This window comes from Jaculus jaculus, chromosome 5 (genome assembly GCF_020740685.1).
Source record: "Jaculus jaculus isolate mJacJac1 chromosome 5, mJacJac1.mat.Y.cur, whole genome shotgun sequence".
In the NCBI taxonomy this organism is placed as follows: Eukaryota; Metazoa; Chordata; class Mammalia; order Rodentia; family Dipodidae; genus Jaculus; species Jaculus jaculus.
In genome coordinates, this window is record NC_059106.1 from 65362175 (window position 1) to 65377357 (window position 15183).

Consider the following 15183-nt stretch of genomic DNA (forward strand, 5'->3'; position numbering starts at 1 on the left):
TGAATGCTTGGTCAGCCTAGAGATTCTACCTCCACCTCTCCAAAAAACAAACAAACAGAACCCACCCCAACCAACTAACCAGGAAATAGACCAGAAAAAAAGCCTGAGGCGTGGCTTGGCAGCCCAGGCTTGTAATCCCAGCACTTGGGAGACGGCGGGGGATCGCCCTAAATGTTAGGCCACCCCCAGTCGGGGCTACCTAGAGCCTGTCTCAAACGGTGTTTAGCACAGTGCCTGGCACAGAGCGCACTACGTGAAGTCACACAGGTGTTAGCACGGTACTGTTTGCGCCCCGGAGGCCCAGGTACAGGCACCCATTGCAAAAATACAAAAACAAATCAGAGGCAAAACATACAATTCTAAAGCCTATCTTCAAGCCATTGGAAATCCCAAAGTCGTCCTAAGGGGTGTCACGCGTATTTTCACTGGGATGAGAGCCAAAGACCGCGTCACCAACCGTTCCCCAACGTCTCGTAGGGTCCAGGGCCGTAAGGGTGCGCCCGCCGCCACGTGGGCACGACTCGGAGCGCTGGAGCCACGCGCTCTGGGCCACGCCTCTGGCCACGCCCACCGCGGGCCCCACCTGGACGCCGGTGCCCAGGTGCCAAAACCCAGCCCCTCGTTGAGCAATCGAACCGCCGCGGGGACCGGAAGAGGAAGGCAAGGTGCTGCCCCGACCGTCGGGGTTGGGGGGGGCGGGCGTACGCAGCCTCCCTCGGCTCAGCCAGCGGCGGGGGATGCAAAGCGTCCCGGTCGCCATGAAAACAGGCCACACCCCGGTGATCGCCGCTCGTGTTCCGCGAGTGCGCAGGCGCGCGCCCCGGGCCGCGCATGAGCAGTGGCGCTCCGAGCCCGCCAGCCAGAGTCGGGCGCCAGCTCCGCGGCTGTGGCTGTCACCATGGCCCATTACAAAGTGAGGGGGGCGCGGCGTGTGCGGGCGGACGGGCGGCTGGGTCGGGAGCCTGGGGTGCGTGCGGGCTCGATGGGGTGCAGAGATGAGGCAGCGAGGCGGAGGCGGGGTTGCCGGGAGTCCCCGGCGCCCTCTTCCTGCTCGGGCGCCCGGGCTCCGGTCACTGAGCCCCGGCTGTCTCCTTCAGGCCGCCGACTCCAAGCGGGAGCAGTTCCGGAGGTACTTGGAGAAGTCGGGGGTACTGGACACACTCACGAAAGGTGAGCCTGGGATGGGAAGAGGGCTCCTGACGGGTCGTGGCCGGGGGGGGGGGGGACCCGGGAAGGGGACAGGTGGGTCCGGCGAGGGCGACCCCGGGGGTCCGGCGGGCACGGGCGCTCGTGGCCACCCGACGCCGCCTCGCTCTCGGCCGCCCGGAGAGAAACTCCTGCAGCTGTTGCAAAGTCTCCTAACTTCCGTCGCTCTCCCGCGAGCAGCCGCAGTGGACGTGTTCGCAAAAGACCTTGAGATGAGGATGCCCATTCCTCCCGCCTTACACAGTTTGCCGGGTACTCAGAATCGGACACATTTTCCATCGAACAAAGGGTAACTCGGGAAATTACGAGATTTGAAAGTGGACTACTAAGTGACCATACTCTCCAAAGTAGGGGAATCAGACGATTTTTTTTTTTTTTGCCACTCTAGCCTTTCAACCCTTTTTAGTCTATAGTAATTCCGACTTCGTGTAGATTTTATAACTAAAGCAGCATTAAAACCGTGACATTCCTTGGTGTAAGGTAGAGAATTAGGAGAATCACACAGGCGGATTCCAGGAGGCAGAATCCTGCTGACTAGTTCATTGGTATTTTGAATGCCTCTTACGTGGTACTTAACACATTGGCTGGGGTCTCTAAGGGAATGGCTAGCTGGGATGAGGGACTTGGTCCCTGGGAGAATGGTTCCTGGCAAAATAATTTGTAACTGGTTACGGGAAAATTCTGGGAGAACTTAGAAGCTAGTAAGCAAGGTTTGTAATTCCAGTGCCTGGATGGGCTGGTAATTTCGAATGACTTTGGGCCCAGATGCTAGTTCCCCTGCAGCTTTGAAGAACTGTTCTCGGGCCAGCACTGCGCTAGCTGGCTGTGCCGCTGGAAGTGTCACATCTTCTTTCATGGAGTTGTTTTGTTCAAGTGTTCCAGATACCAGTGATGCAGCAGCGAGAAAGTCCCGGCTCTCACGAGCTTGTCTTAGGGCAACAGGTGCTAAAGAAATAGTGTCAGCTAGTGGTAAATGTTAGGATTGAAGACCACGACAAGGCTACGGGATGAAGATGTGTGTGGTGTATCATACAGGGTAGATCTTTGAGCACAGATCTGAATGACATAGTGTGCCCTGGTTCAAGAACTGCAGGGAATACAGGCTTGATGAGTGTCCCACATCTGAAATAAAAAATGCTCCACAAGCTGCAACATTCTGAGCACTGACATGCCGCAAGTGGGTGGTTTTCTACCTGACTGTATATACTTTGTCAACATGGAGCCTAAAAAAGTCATAGAAAACTATCTTCAGGCTATTGTGTAAGATACATATGAAACATAAATAAATTCCGTGTTCATTTCGGCATTCAAGACATCTTAAGGCTGAGCATGGTGGCTCATGTTTTTTATCCCAGCACTCAGGCTAGGGGGTGAGGGAAGTGAGTTCAAGGCCAGCCTGGCCTACAGAGTGAGTTTCAAGTCAGCTCATTATGTGTATGTAAAATATTCTAATTCTAGGGAGGGAAAAGAAAACCCAAATAACTTCTGGCCCCAAGTAGTTTGTGGTACAGGATACTGAATGTGCCTAAGGAGAGCTGGGGGTGGTTGGATAGAATGGTAAAAGGCAGAACAGTGACAGCTGTAGGAGGTAACTGACTACAGAGGGCATATACAGCAGCCTGGTGTGGTGGGGGTGCGCATAAGGTGATCCTCCTGAGACTGGAAACTCCAGGAGGCTTCTGGTTCCTTGTATGAGTCCCCCAGAATCTAACCCCCCACTCAGCCTTTTTAGTCTTGACAGTCTTCTAAAGAACATCAGACAACACAAAATCTATGGATATGATTTATTTAAAATTTGATTTTCAGCTTCAAACAGGTGCTTTCCACAAGTGTATATTTTATTTATTAGACAGAGGAGAGAGACAGAGAGAAGGAAGCAGGTAAGAGAATAAGCGTGCTAGGGCCTTCAGTCACTGCAGTCTCCAGAAGCATGCACCACCCATCTGGCTTACGTGGGTATTGGGGGATCGAATATGGGTCCTTAGGCTTCTCAGGCAAGTGCCTTAACCACTAAGCCATCTTTCCAGTCCAAGTGTGCATTTTCTTTCTTTCTTTTTTTTTTGAGGTAGGGTCTCGTTCTGGTCCAAGCTTACCTGGAATTCACTCTCTAGTCTCAGGCTGGTCCTGAACTCTAAGTAATCCTCCTACCTCAGCCTTCTCAGTACTGGGATAAAAGGTCTACCACTACACCTGGCCCAAGTGCGTATTTTATTTAAAAAAAATTTTTTTTGAGAGAGAGAATTGGTATGGCAGGCCCTCAGCCACTGAAATCAAACTCCAGATGCTTGTACCACCTAGTGTGCATGTGCAACCTTGTGCTTGCCTCATCTTTGTGTGTCTGGCTAACGTGTGATCTGGATAGTAGAACATGGGTCCTTAGGCTTTGCAGGCCTTAACCGCTAAGCCATCTCTTCAGTCCCAAATTTGGGTTTTACTCTAGCCCAGGCTGACCTAGAATTCACTATGTAGTCTCAGGATGGCCTCGAACTCATGGTGATCCTCCTACCTCTGCCTCCTAAGTGCTGGGATTAAAGGCGTGTGCCACCATGCCCAGCCCAAGTGTGTATTTTCTTACCCAGCTCTTTCCCAGGGGATTCAAAGCTGCTTTTAACAAAACAAGTTGGGTGTGGCAGCTTACTCCTAGCACTCAGGTGGCAGAGGCAGGAGGATCACTCAGTACTTCTTTGGGCTACCTATTGTAATCCTGACTAAAAAAAACCCCTAAAGCTAGGCATGGTAGCTCATGCTTACAGGCCCAGGATTTGGCAGGCTGAAGCAGGGGGACTACTGAATTTGAGGCCAGCTACAGAATAAGACTTAGTCTCAAAGACAACGAAGCCCCAAACAAAATCTAAAATTCCAACAGAAAACAGAACCACCACAAACACTAAGTTGTGTAGAAGTGGCATTTTTATACAGAAGAGAATGGTTAGGGAAGACACTGCATGTCAGCATCTGGCTTCCACACACAGGAGCACACATACCCACACCAGCAAAATAAAGCTATACTCCCATGGTGCGAGGTGTGTGTGTGTGTGTGTGTGTGTGTGTGTGTGTGTGTGTGTAAGAGACATTTTAGCTACTGTGAGCTGAATATCTACCTTTAAAAATTCTGTCTGCGCCGGGCGTGGTGGCGCATGCCTTTAATCCCAGCACTCGGGAGGCAGAGGTAGGAGGATCACCGTGAGTTTGAGGCCACCCTGAGACTTCATAGTGAATTCCAGGTCAGCCTGGGCTAGAGTGAGACCCTACCTTGGAAAAAAAAAAAAAAAATTGAGAAAAATCCTGTCTGCTGGGCCAGGTGTGTGAGTGCATGCTTTTAATCCCAGAACTCAAGGGAAGCAGAGTTAGGAGGCTTGGTGTTATTTCATGAGGCTACCCTGAACATAGTGAATTCCAGGTCAGACTGGGTTACAGTGAGACCCTGTCTCAAAACAAAACCAAACCTCTGGCTGCTAAGACAAAAAAGTATATGATCTGTTACAGATTTTTGTTTCATTTTGTGTTGAGATAGGGTCGTATTCTAGCCAAGGCTGATCTGGAACTCTGTAGTCCCAGGCTAGCCTCTTAATTCACAGGGATCCTACCTCTGCCTCCTGAGTGCTGGGATTGAAAGTGTGCACCATGCCCAGTTTAGATTTTTGTTGTTTTAATAGGTAAGGTTTCATTCTAGCCCAGACTGACCTGGAATTCACTATGTAGTCTCAGGTTGGCATGGAATTCACAGTGACCCTCCTACCTTGGCCTCCCAGGTGCTGGTATTAAAGGTGTGCACCACCACTCTTGGCCCAAGTTTTGAAAAATAGAGTAACATATTTTTTGCTTGCATTTTGTGGTGTGCATGCATATGTTTATGCATCTTGTGTGTGGAGGTGTATTTTTGGTCATGTATGTGTGGAAGCCAGAGGACAGCTTTGGGTGTCATGCTCAGGAATGTTGTCCATTCCCCTTCCCCCCTTGAGACAGTGTCTCCCATTGGCCCGGAGTTCACAGATCAGACTAGAGTTTCTGGCTAGGGAGCTTTAGGTGGAGCCTGTCACTGCCTCCCCAGCACTGGAGTTATAGATGTGGGTCACGATGTCCCGCATTTAGTATGGGTTCTGAGGAGGACCTAGGTCCTCATGGTTGTAGGGCACTTCACTCCTGGGGCTAGCTCCCCAACCTTATGTTTTATTGCCAATGTAAATTAAAAACAGCTGCCCATTTAACTTTTTGAAACTTTATATTGTTTTAAATTATTAAAACCCTAAAAAACAAAAAAGGCATACATACATGCACTTAAAACAGAGCTCAGTGTGGGATCTAAACCTCCACACTGTCTGTGGTCACATAAGCTTTGTCAGATTTTTCAAAGCTGGGTATGGGTGGCTCCCACATGCAGTCCAAGCCCTTAGACTGTGCATTGCCATGAGTTTGAAGCTAACCTAGGTGGATAGTGAGTTCCAGCCCAGCCTGGGCTACAGGTGTCTCAAAAAATGACATGCATATGCACACACGTGTTTTCAAAAGGTTCATGCGCCAAACATGTAGCCACTGGATTAAAGAGCTTAATACTAAATTCCATGAGAAATTTGTCCAGTAGATGCATGAGGTAGTGCTCCCCTGAGTACCAGATACGAAACGCTATGTTAATGCTGATTTGAGCATGCTGGCTACTGGTAAAGTTTTTGGTTGGTAGTTAGCATGTCAATACATGAGGTTTCATTTTGAACAATCTGAATGGAAAGCATCTCCCAATTATTACTATGGCCTTACAGTCTCTCCAAAAGTTTTCTCAAGTTCCTTTTATGCCCTACTCTTACAAATCTTCAAGTCCTTTTTTTTGTTGTTGTTTTATTTTTTTTTTTTGTTTTTGGAGGCAGTGTCTCATTCTAGCTCAGGCTGACCTGGATTTCACTATGTAGTTTCAGGGTGGCCTTGAACTCATGGTGATTCTCCTATCTCTGCCTTCCAAGTGCTGGGATTAAAGGCGTGTGCCACCACGCCTGGCTTCAAGTCTTTTTATTAAAACTGGTTACCACATCAGGCTCTTTTTTAAATTTACGTTTTATTTTTTTGAGGGAGGGTCTCACTCTGGTCCAGACTGACCTGGAATTAACTCTGTTCTCTCAGGGTGGCCTTGAACTCATGGCGATCCTCCTACCTCTGCCTCCTGAGAACTGGGATTAAATGTGTGCGCCACCACGCCCAGCTAAGGCTCTTTTTTTAAGATCCAAGTAGGGTTTTACTTTATCCCAGGCTGACTTGGAACTCCTCCTACCTCTGCCTCCCAAGTGCTGGGATTAAAGATATGTGGCAGCTATCATGCCAGGCCTTGCCACTTTTTCTTTTTCTCTTTTTTTTAGTTGTTGTTTTTTTCTGAGGTGGGTCTAATGTGGTCCCAGGTAACTTCCTACTTGCTTTGTAGCTAGGGATGATGTGACCTTGAACCTTAATTCTCTGGTGGAGGCCTCCAACTTGTGGTTGTGTTGGCTACTACACCCAGCTTTCTTAATTGTTCTTACAGCCGTTATCCTTGTCCCTTACTCTTCCACACAGTCTGGAGTGTTCCTGTCATTTCCTTGCTTGAACTGTTCATTTTTATGTTTGTTCAGGATGAAAGTTCAACCAAACTTGCTTGGCCCCTTAGTTGGGCCCCTGACCACTTCTCTGTTCACATTACCCACAACTTCCAGCCATATTTGAAATGTCAGTTCCTCAGTCAGTTCTTTTGTCCTGGGGCTTTCCCCTTTCATCCGGTACACTCAACACCGAGAACTCGGGTCTTAAAGGAAGCTTCCAGTGTTTCTCCATGACTCACTCACTGATAGTATTATTGTCTCATGCTCTCTTACGTTCCTTACTCTTCTTTGCTACGGGACTATAAATTTGTTGGGAACAGATGAGAGGGACTTTACTGAACCCCTAGCACCCTATTACACAGGGACACTATGATTCGTTTATCATTGCAAGGATGTCGCAGTCTAAGCAGTGTGCTTGGCATATAGCATTGCATAACATTTACTGAGTTACAAAGTATTTCAGTCTCACAGTTCCGATTTGACTTGTTGCTGGTTTTGCTCTGTGATTTGCAGTGCTGGTGGCCTTATATGAAGAACCGGAGAAACCCACGAGTGCTTTGGAGTATCCTTTTCATCTCTGAAGTCAGGAAGGAAAAGTCTTTAGTTTTGGAATTCTTCCCCCCCACCCATACACATTAACTTAAAATACTTTTGCTCATTAAAAGACTGTTGTGAGTCTTTGGATAATCTTTGGGTAAAATTGGTAGTATTACTGGTTCATGCTACTCTGAACTATTTCACTTGTTTCACTGAGCTTTAAGTAGATTCTTAACATTGATGTTAGTTTTTTAAAGCATCACTTAGGAGCCGCTACCCCAGAAAATCCAGAAATAGAGCTGCTTCGCCTAGAATTGGCAGAAATGAAGGAGAAATATGAAGCTGCTGTAGAAGAAAATAAAAAACTGAAATCAAAGGTAAATTTTTTTAAAGGAATTCATATTAAAGACAATTTTGCCTCTTAATGTTTATCTGATGAAATTCTTACTAAAGGGCTGGGGTGTGGCTCAGTGATAAAGCATCTCCCTAGTGTGCTCCAAGGCCCTGGGCTCAGTCATCAGCACTGCAAAACCAAACCAAACAGCTAAAACCCAAACCTTACCTAAAATGGGCAGCAGGGGAAGGAGAAGGCTGCAAGCCTGAATCAGATGCAGGGCAAACTGATCCCTCATCTAGCTTATCCCAGGATAAACTAAACAGGACTAAGTAGAGTATGCTCAAGAAGATGTTCTTAGACCAGGTGTGGTGGCGCACGCTTTTAATCCCAGCACTTGGGAGGCACAGGTAGGGGTAGGAGGATCATTGTGAGTTCAAGGACACCTTGAGGATACATAGTTAATTCCAGGTCAGCCTGGACTAGAGCAAGACCATACCCTGGAAAGACCAAAAGAAAAAAAAAAGATGTTCTTGGGAATCTGCACACATAAAAAGGTATAGGTATTGGGTAATGCTGCACTGAGTAGTTTTAGGATTCAAGGTCAGCTGAGGTGCACTCTAGTATTGAACCTGTTGCCCTGGGTTAACACATCTACAGATGTAAAAAACATGCATTCTTTTTTTTCTTTTTTGTTTGGTATTTTTGAGGTGTGGGGTCTTGCTGTAGCTCAGGCTGACCTGAGATTCATTATGTAGTCTCAGGGTGGCCCCGAACTCATGGCAGTCCTCCTACCTCTGCTTTCCGAGTGTTGAGATTAAAGGTATGTGCCGCCATACCCAGCTGAAACACATGCAATTTTATATAGTGTTAAAAGTTTTTTTTTTTTTTTAATCTTTGTTGAAACCCCTATGAAAATTTTTAGAGACTTCAGTGTTAAAAGACTGAAGTTTACCACATTCTGAGCCAGAGTGCATGTTGTTGTTGTTGGTATTTTTTGATGAAATGGTTTATCTTTTGAACAGCTCTGACATACAAAGCTTAAAGCACAGTGAGGCCTCCTAAGCTTTGCAAGTCTGATAGCTGACTGGAAAAACTCACATTTTAGTGTTCTTGCAAGGAACCACAACAACGTAAAAAATGCATCGTAAGATGCTGCAATGAACACTTGCAAGTTAGCTAGCTCTCTGGCACTTTTATTGGATCACAACATCTTTCTTAAGTTTGTATGTGTGTGTGTATGTGTGTGTGTGTGTGTGTGTCTGCATGTGTGCACGCACAGAGACCAAAGGAGAATGTCTGGTGTCTTCTGCTATTGCTTTTCCCATTGAGATAAGAGTCTCACTGAGCCTGAAGTTAGATTTTTCCACCAGACTGGCTGATCAGTCTGGGCTCTGCCCTCTTAGCACTGGGGTTTGCAGGCATGCCTACACCTGGCTTTCTTTTCTTTTTAAATTTTTATTTATTTATTTGCAAAGAGAGAGGAAGAGTGAATGTGCCAGCACCTCTTGCCACTGCAAATGAACTCCAGATGCATGTACCACTTTGTTCATCTGGCTTTATGTGGCTACTGGGGAATTAAGCCCAAGCAGTCAGGCTTACTAGCAAGCACTTTTTTTTTCTTTGTTTGTTTTTGTTTTTCAAGGTAGGGTTTCGCTGTAGTCCAGGCTGACCTGGTATTCACTATGTAGTTTCAGGGTGGCGGCCTTGAACTCACGGTGATCCTCCTATCTCTGCCTCCTGAGTGCTGGGATTACAGGTGTGTACCTCCATGCCCAGGTCACAGCAAGCACTTTTAACTGCTGAGCCATTTCTCCAGCTTGCTCAGCAAGTGCTCTCCATGCTGATTCATCTCCTCAGTCCCTGTGGCACTTTATTTTTTTTCCAGGCAGGCCCAGGCTGACGTGACACTCGCTCTATATTCCTAGGCTGACTTCAAACTCACAGTGATCCTCCTACCTCTCCCTCCAGAGTGCTGGGACTAAGGGCTTGCGCCACCACTCCTAGTCCCTGCACTCCTCTCTACGTCACATGAGCTACTTTCTGTGGACTGGTCACACTAATATGAGTCCTGACCTTTCCCTCTCCTTGTCAGTGGAGAGGAAGACAGTTCCTTATTATACGACATGGAATCTTTGGAAAGGTATAGATTATTGCACATCAAGAGTTTGGACAGTTCAGTCAAGATAGTAAATTTCAGTTTCCCTACAGTATTAAAGGCTTATACAAAGGCTTTAGTTGTATTGCATCTTATTACATCACTGAATGGTTCAAAGGACAGGTACAGAAACGTTACTGATAACTAAACCGAATATAACTTCTAAACTCTTTTTGCTTTGTTTCTTTTTTTTTAAACCCAATTTAGAATAAAATTCACCTAAACTCCTCTGTCTTTGCCCCATAGCTTGCTCAGTATGAACCACCTCAGGAGGAGAAGCGTGCTGAATAAGATTCTTCTCAGTTGCAAGGACACTGAAAAATGGTTTTGTATGACTTGAATAGTTTGTACAGTATATAATCTTTTCTGAATAGATGCTCTAAGACTTTTAATATGTTAAACTCACTCACCACACTTTAACTGTTATAAACACATATACTTAGAATCACCAATAAAAACTCAATATAACTTTCTTTGGGTCTTAAAGCAGGAGAATCCAAAGTTAATCTTGAAGAAAATCCAAATAGCCATAGAACTTATCACCTTCAAGGACATTCTATTTATTACCCCAATAGGAATAATGGTACTGGTTGTATTTTAGCCTCATTCAGCGTGGAGCTAATTCGTGGTTAGTTCAGGATATAAACGTAGATAGGTACAAGCTTCCTTTACAGAGAGCTGGAGAGATCTGTGTGATGGAAGATGCTTTTGTGTGGTTCCCACAGATCTGCTCGTGTTGACACAATGTAGAACAAAGGACTCTTCTTTGCCACCACTTTGCCTTAGGTGACTGTGTGTGCCAGTCTGAACTCTGACACCACGTTTTCCTCTATGCAATCATGCCCATCTGATAATGCTGCCTCGCTCTGCTGTGTGCTGTACTCTGTCCTTGCTGCACGTTTGTCTTTCTGTGTTGTGTGTTTTCAGTTTCCCTGGTGGTAATTTATATAACTTTAAACAGGGTTGCACTCTTACCCCGCCCACTTACTTAGTTGCTTAGTTGAGCACAGGAAAGAGGTAATATAAGATTCTGGGTTCAAGCACAAGCTGGGATGGGAAGGGGATTGAGCTGTATAGCAGACGATTACATTATATAATTAGTGCTCCTCCCCCCCTTCAATGTCTCTCTAGCCTTGAATTCATTTTGTCTTCACGTCCCTGTGAAGTAGGTAGGGCAAGTGTGACAGGAGGCTGAGTGCTGAATTTTTAGGCCAAAGGTTGACATACAAATTTGATACTGTCGAACTTTGGGCATGTCAGTTAATTGCTCTGAGATTCACTTTCCTTATCTGTTAAGTGAGAACAGCTGTGCTGCCTACCTCACAGGGTTGTTGTGAGGGTCAAATGAGAAAATATGTATGGAAGATTTGTAAATGGTAAAGCACTATATTCTTGTTTGTTAGTCCTTTTTAAAATTTTTTCTTTCCTCTCTTGCTCTTTCTTTTTCTTTTTTTGAGATGGTCTCACATAGCCTAAGCTGGTATGTCCTTACTGGTAGATGGTCTGACTTCATATTTTGATCAGAGCACACATCCAATGAAAGCTGGTTTAACCCGAAGAAGCACTGGCACCTTCTGGAAACTGACCAAGGCAATGACAAGGGCATTGTAATCAGTCACACTGACAGGATTGTAGCAATGGTCTGCGTCTCCTCCAGTCACAAGTTTATTTTTTGGATGGTGGCCAAATACTACTGGAAGAACATTCACATGGATAGATTTCTCTTTGACCAATCTGAGTGCCTCTTGCATAGACAGCTCAAGTATATGTGATGGGTATGATACAGAGCCAGGTATGAGACATGTACATAATGCAAGGCAGGTGGCATGTGCTAAGAAGTGTAAGAGTAATAAATATGACCTCATGAAGGTTCAGAAAATGAAGGACTTGGCTCCCTTAAGCAATTGGTATTGTGATCCCTAATGGTCACAGACAAGGAGGAATTTTTTTTTTATGGCAGCCAAACATTTTTTTATGGCATTGGTATTAGTATTTTTGTCAGTTTAAGTCCATGACACTCTTTTAATGACTTCTGTGTATTAATAATATTAATATTTATACCCTTAGTTAAGTTCATGACTCTTGTAATGTCTTTTTGGACACATGATAGCATATCCAACCACTTTTAGTTGGAACTGGACTGTCCAAACTGCTAACATTTCTATCCACCCTTGATAGAAGACTTGTATGAACTTGGATGAAGACTATGTAAGATCATGCTTAATAGGACAGAAAATGAGAGCCACCAGTTCATTTCCTGCTATATGTCAGTTGTCTTATCTATAAAATATAAATATCAGCCAGGAGTGGTGGGGCATGCCTGTAATCCCAGCTGTGAGGAGGTGGAGGCAGGAGGTTTAGGGGTTCAGGGTCACTCCTTATTGCATGGTGAGCTAGAGGCCAGCCTTAGACTTGTTACATAGCTGAGGCTGCCCTAAAACTCCTGATTCTTTTTGACCTTGTCTCAAAAGCACAAGCTTTTAATCCTAGCCAGGAGGCTGAGTTAGGAGGATTGCTGTGCATTCGAAGCCAGCCTGGGCTACAGAGTGAGTTCCAGGTCAGTCTGGACTAGATTGAGACCTTGTCTCAAAAAAGAAAAAAAAACCCCAAACATTTGGGGGTAGTAGTTCATGCCTATAATTGTGGTCCTGGAGAGGCTGAGGTTGGTAGATCACTGTGAGTTCAAGACCAGTCTAGGCTAGAGTGAAAGCCTGCCTCAACAACAAAAAACTCCAAAGAGAAAAGTATAATTTTACATCTTGCATACCTCACTAACTTATAAGGATCAAATTAAACAATGGATATAAAAATGTTAGGATTCTATACAGATCGTGTGATAGTAATGCCAAATCTGTCAGTGCTACGGCATTGGGAAGGCTGGTTGCTGTATGTGAACAGCTTTTAACATGGAAATCCTAAGTATTCCTAAAGTGCTTGGGCCTGAATGAAAGTGTTAAAATACCAAGATATACTTAGGTGAAAAAATACAAAAGTTTGTACAGTAGGATTATTGTAATACCAGTTCTGGTGATTATTAATGTAAACTCCATAGACACTTAAAAAAATTCTATTCTGGAAAACAAGAACTATTGCCCAGGTGTGAAATAGTGAATATTTACCCCTGAAGGTTATTTTGGTTTGTTATTGCTCTGTAGGTGTCTGATACTCGGAGGATATTAACACTTGAATGCATTTAAAGAAAGAATGATTACTTGGGAGACAGGATGTGAAAATAAAGGCTGAGCTGTTCAGGTCCTTGTGGCAATTAAAGTTCAATTCTCAGTCATACCTCCACTGTTTCTAGTAGTATTCAGTGCTCTAGTGGCTAGCAGTTACCATACTGAACAGTACAGATGAAAACATGTCTATTATTTTGTTCCATTTTAGACCTCAGGATGTATGACTGTTGGCTTGAGTAAGAAACGTTCTTTTTGGAGACAGGATCTTAGCCCATGCTGACCTCAAGGTTGTGGAGGATGACCTCTGAACTTCTGATCCTTCTGCCTCTACCTCCCCTGTGTTGGGATTACAAATATGTGTCACCACACCTGGTTTATTTGATGATGGGGTTTGTATCCAGTGCATGCTAACAACTTTGTCATAACTGCAGCCCCTTGGATAACAATCCTAAAAGAAAAAAACACTTATCACACCCTTGATTTCAGCCTACTGTAGATTGAAAATATTTGGGGAAAAAAGTGTCTGTACTCAACCTGTACAGACTATTCTTGTCCTTATTCAGTACTGCCAGTGTTAACAAAAGATAATGTTCTCTCTGGCGAGGTTTCACTTTGTAGTGCAGGCTGGCCTGAAACTCACTAGGTAGACTATACTGGCCTCCAATTTGTGGCAGTCCTGCCTCTACCTCTCCAGGGCTGGGATTATAAACATGCCACTGTCTGGCTTACATAACCACTTTCATCTTATTAGGTATATTTAGAGTTGATACAGTGCATATGGAAGGATGTGTATAGGTTTATATACAAATAGCCTATTTTATATGAGATTTGTGCATTTCCAAGCTATGGGGTTGGGGTATCCTGGAAGCATCAGTGGATGCTGAGGGACACCTGTCAGTCGGAGATGGTGGAGAGGTTGGGCTAGAGGATCTCCAAGGGAAAGTCTTGCCTTAAATCAGGTTCGAGGATAACCAAAGTCCCAACTCTACATGAGCGTATTCCCTCCAAGGTCAACTCAGTCTCTGGCTTGGGAATGTGGCTCTGGTAGTTTGCCAAGCATGCATCAAAGCCTTGGGTTCCATCCCAGCAAGGGACGGAGACCACCATTTTCAGAGCTGTACTTTTAAGAATTCATCCAATTTCTAGTTCTAGGGACTGAAAGGTGAGCGTTCCTTTATAACTTAAACATTTTCGCCGGGGTGGTGGCGCACGCCTTTAATCCCAGCAGAGGTAGGAGGGTTGCTGTGAGTTTGAGGCCACCCTGAGAATACCTAGTGAATTCCAGGTCAGCCTGGGCTAGAGGGGGACCCTACCTCGAAAAACCAACCAAACAAACAAAAAATAAACGTTTTGGTAACAAGAGCTTGCTTTCATTATCCATTCCTTTGGTTTCAAACCTGAAGTAAGTCCTAGATGTTGCAATGATTGGGGGAATGGGAAGGAGGGAAAGTTGAGTCCTGTTGAGTTTGGAGGGGCAGCAGTAACCTATCAGGGATCTGCTGAAGAGAAGGTATTCTAGCTTGGTTGCCTTTGCTGTCCAATCAGGCTGCGGCTACTGCTAGAACAAGTTCCCATACTGACCCAAGACTGCTTTGGTCATGGCCGAGGCCCTGCCCTCTGGCTCGCTCCTCCTCTTACACCTTTTCACGTCCCCCGCCACATCCATCCATCTAGAGGTGGTCTGATGCCACCTCCTCTATAGACTTTGTTATCCAATTCCGGAGCGTTTCATCTGCGCCCATGGCTTTCCCACGTAAATCTAATACCAAGGCTGCTCACGCACAGGTCCAATCTCTCTCAGCCTCCAAGCAACTTGAGGGCAGGCAGAGTTCGAGTGAGTTTGTTGAGGCCTTTCCTAGGTACCCAGGACACCGTAGGCAACAATGAATACAGTCTGGACAAGTACAAAATTGCAGGACAATGAATTTCTTACCCCAGATGCCCAGAGAGCATCTCGGCGGCGAAGCTCGAAGCCCGGATGCAGGCGCGGGGGAAGGTGAGTGGCAGCACGCACGCCGGCCAGGACCGAGGTGCGTGCCGGCTGCGCCCAGGGCCGAGGCCCGCGAGCCCCGCAAGAGGCGCGGCCCGGCAGCCCTCCTCGTGACTCCTCCCTCCCCCCTCGGCCGCGGCGAGTCAGGTGATTTCGGACACGTGACGAGCACCACCTACCCTGTTGCTCCCGAGTGGCGGCTCAGGCGGCCAATGAGG

The 15183-nt window shown here is 45.9% G+C and overlaps 1 protein-coding gene and 1 long non-coding RNA gene across 2 annotated transcripts; one reads left to right on the forward strand and one right to left on the reverse strand.

The window, feature by feature from the left end:
- The first annotated feature begins 824 nt into the window (after positions 1-824).
- Positions 825-11198, forward strand: LOC105943588 (MYC binding protein). Its single transcript, XM_004665197.2, has 5 exons — positions 825-913; positions 1098-1170; positions 7281-7329; positions 7552-7681; positions 10043-11198. Exons 1-5 carry the CDS (start codon positions 899-901, stop codon positions 10085-10087), a joined length of 312 nt encoding a protein of 103 aa, XP_004665254.1. The 5' UTR covers positions 825-898; the 3' UTR covers positions 10088-11198.
- Positions 7191-15031, reverse strand: LOC123460752. Its single transcript, XR_006637183.1, has 2 exons — positions 14909-15031; positions 7191-7344 (listed from the first exon to the last, which is right to left on the reverse strand). It is a non-coding gene; the product is annotated as an uncharacterized LOC123460752 (long non-coding RNA).
- Between the last annotated feature and the right edge of the window lie 152 nt (positions 15032-15183).

Excerpts from the sequence above, each read along its gene's own strand:
- LOC105943588 (XM_004665197.2), top strand. Across the intron at positions 1,171-7,280 it reads ACTGGACACACTCACGAAAG|TGCTGGTGGCCTTATATGAA; the intron begins GTGAGCCTGGGA and ends TGTGATTTGCAG. Across the intron at positions 7,330-7,551 it reads AAACCCACGAGTGCTTTGGA|TTTTTTAAAGCATCACTTAG; the intron begins GTATCCTTTTCA and ends CATTGATGTTAG.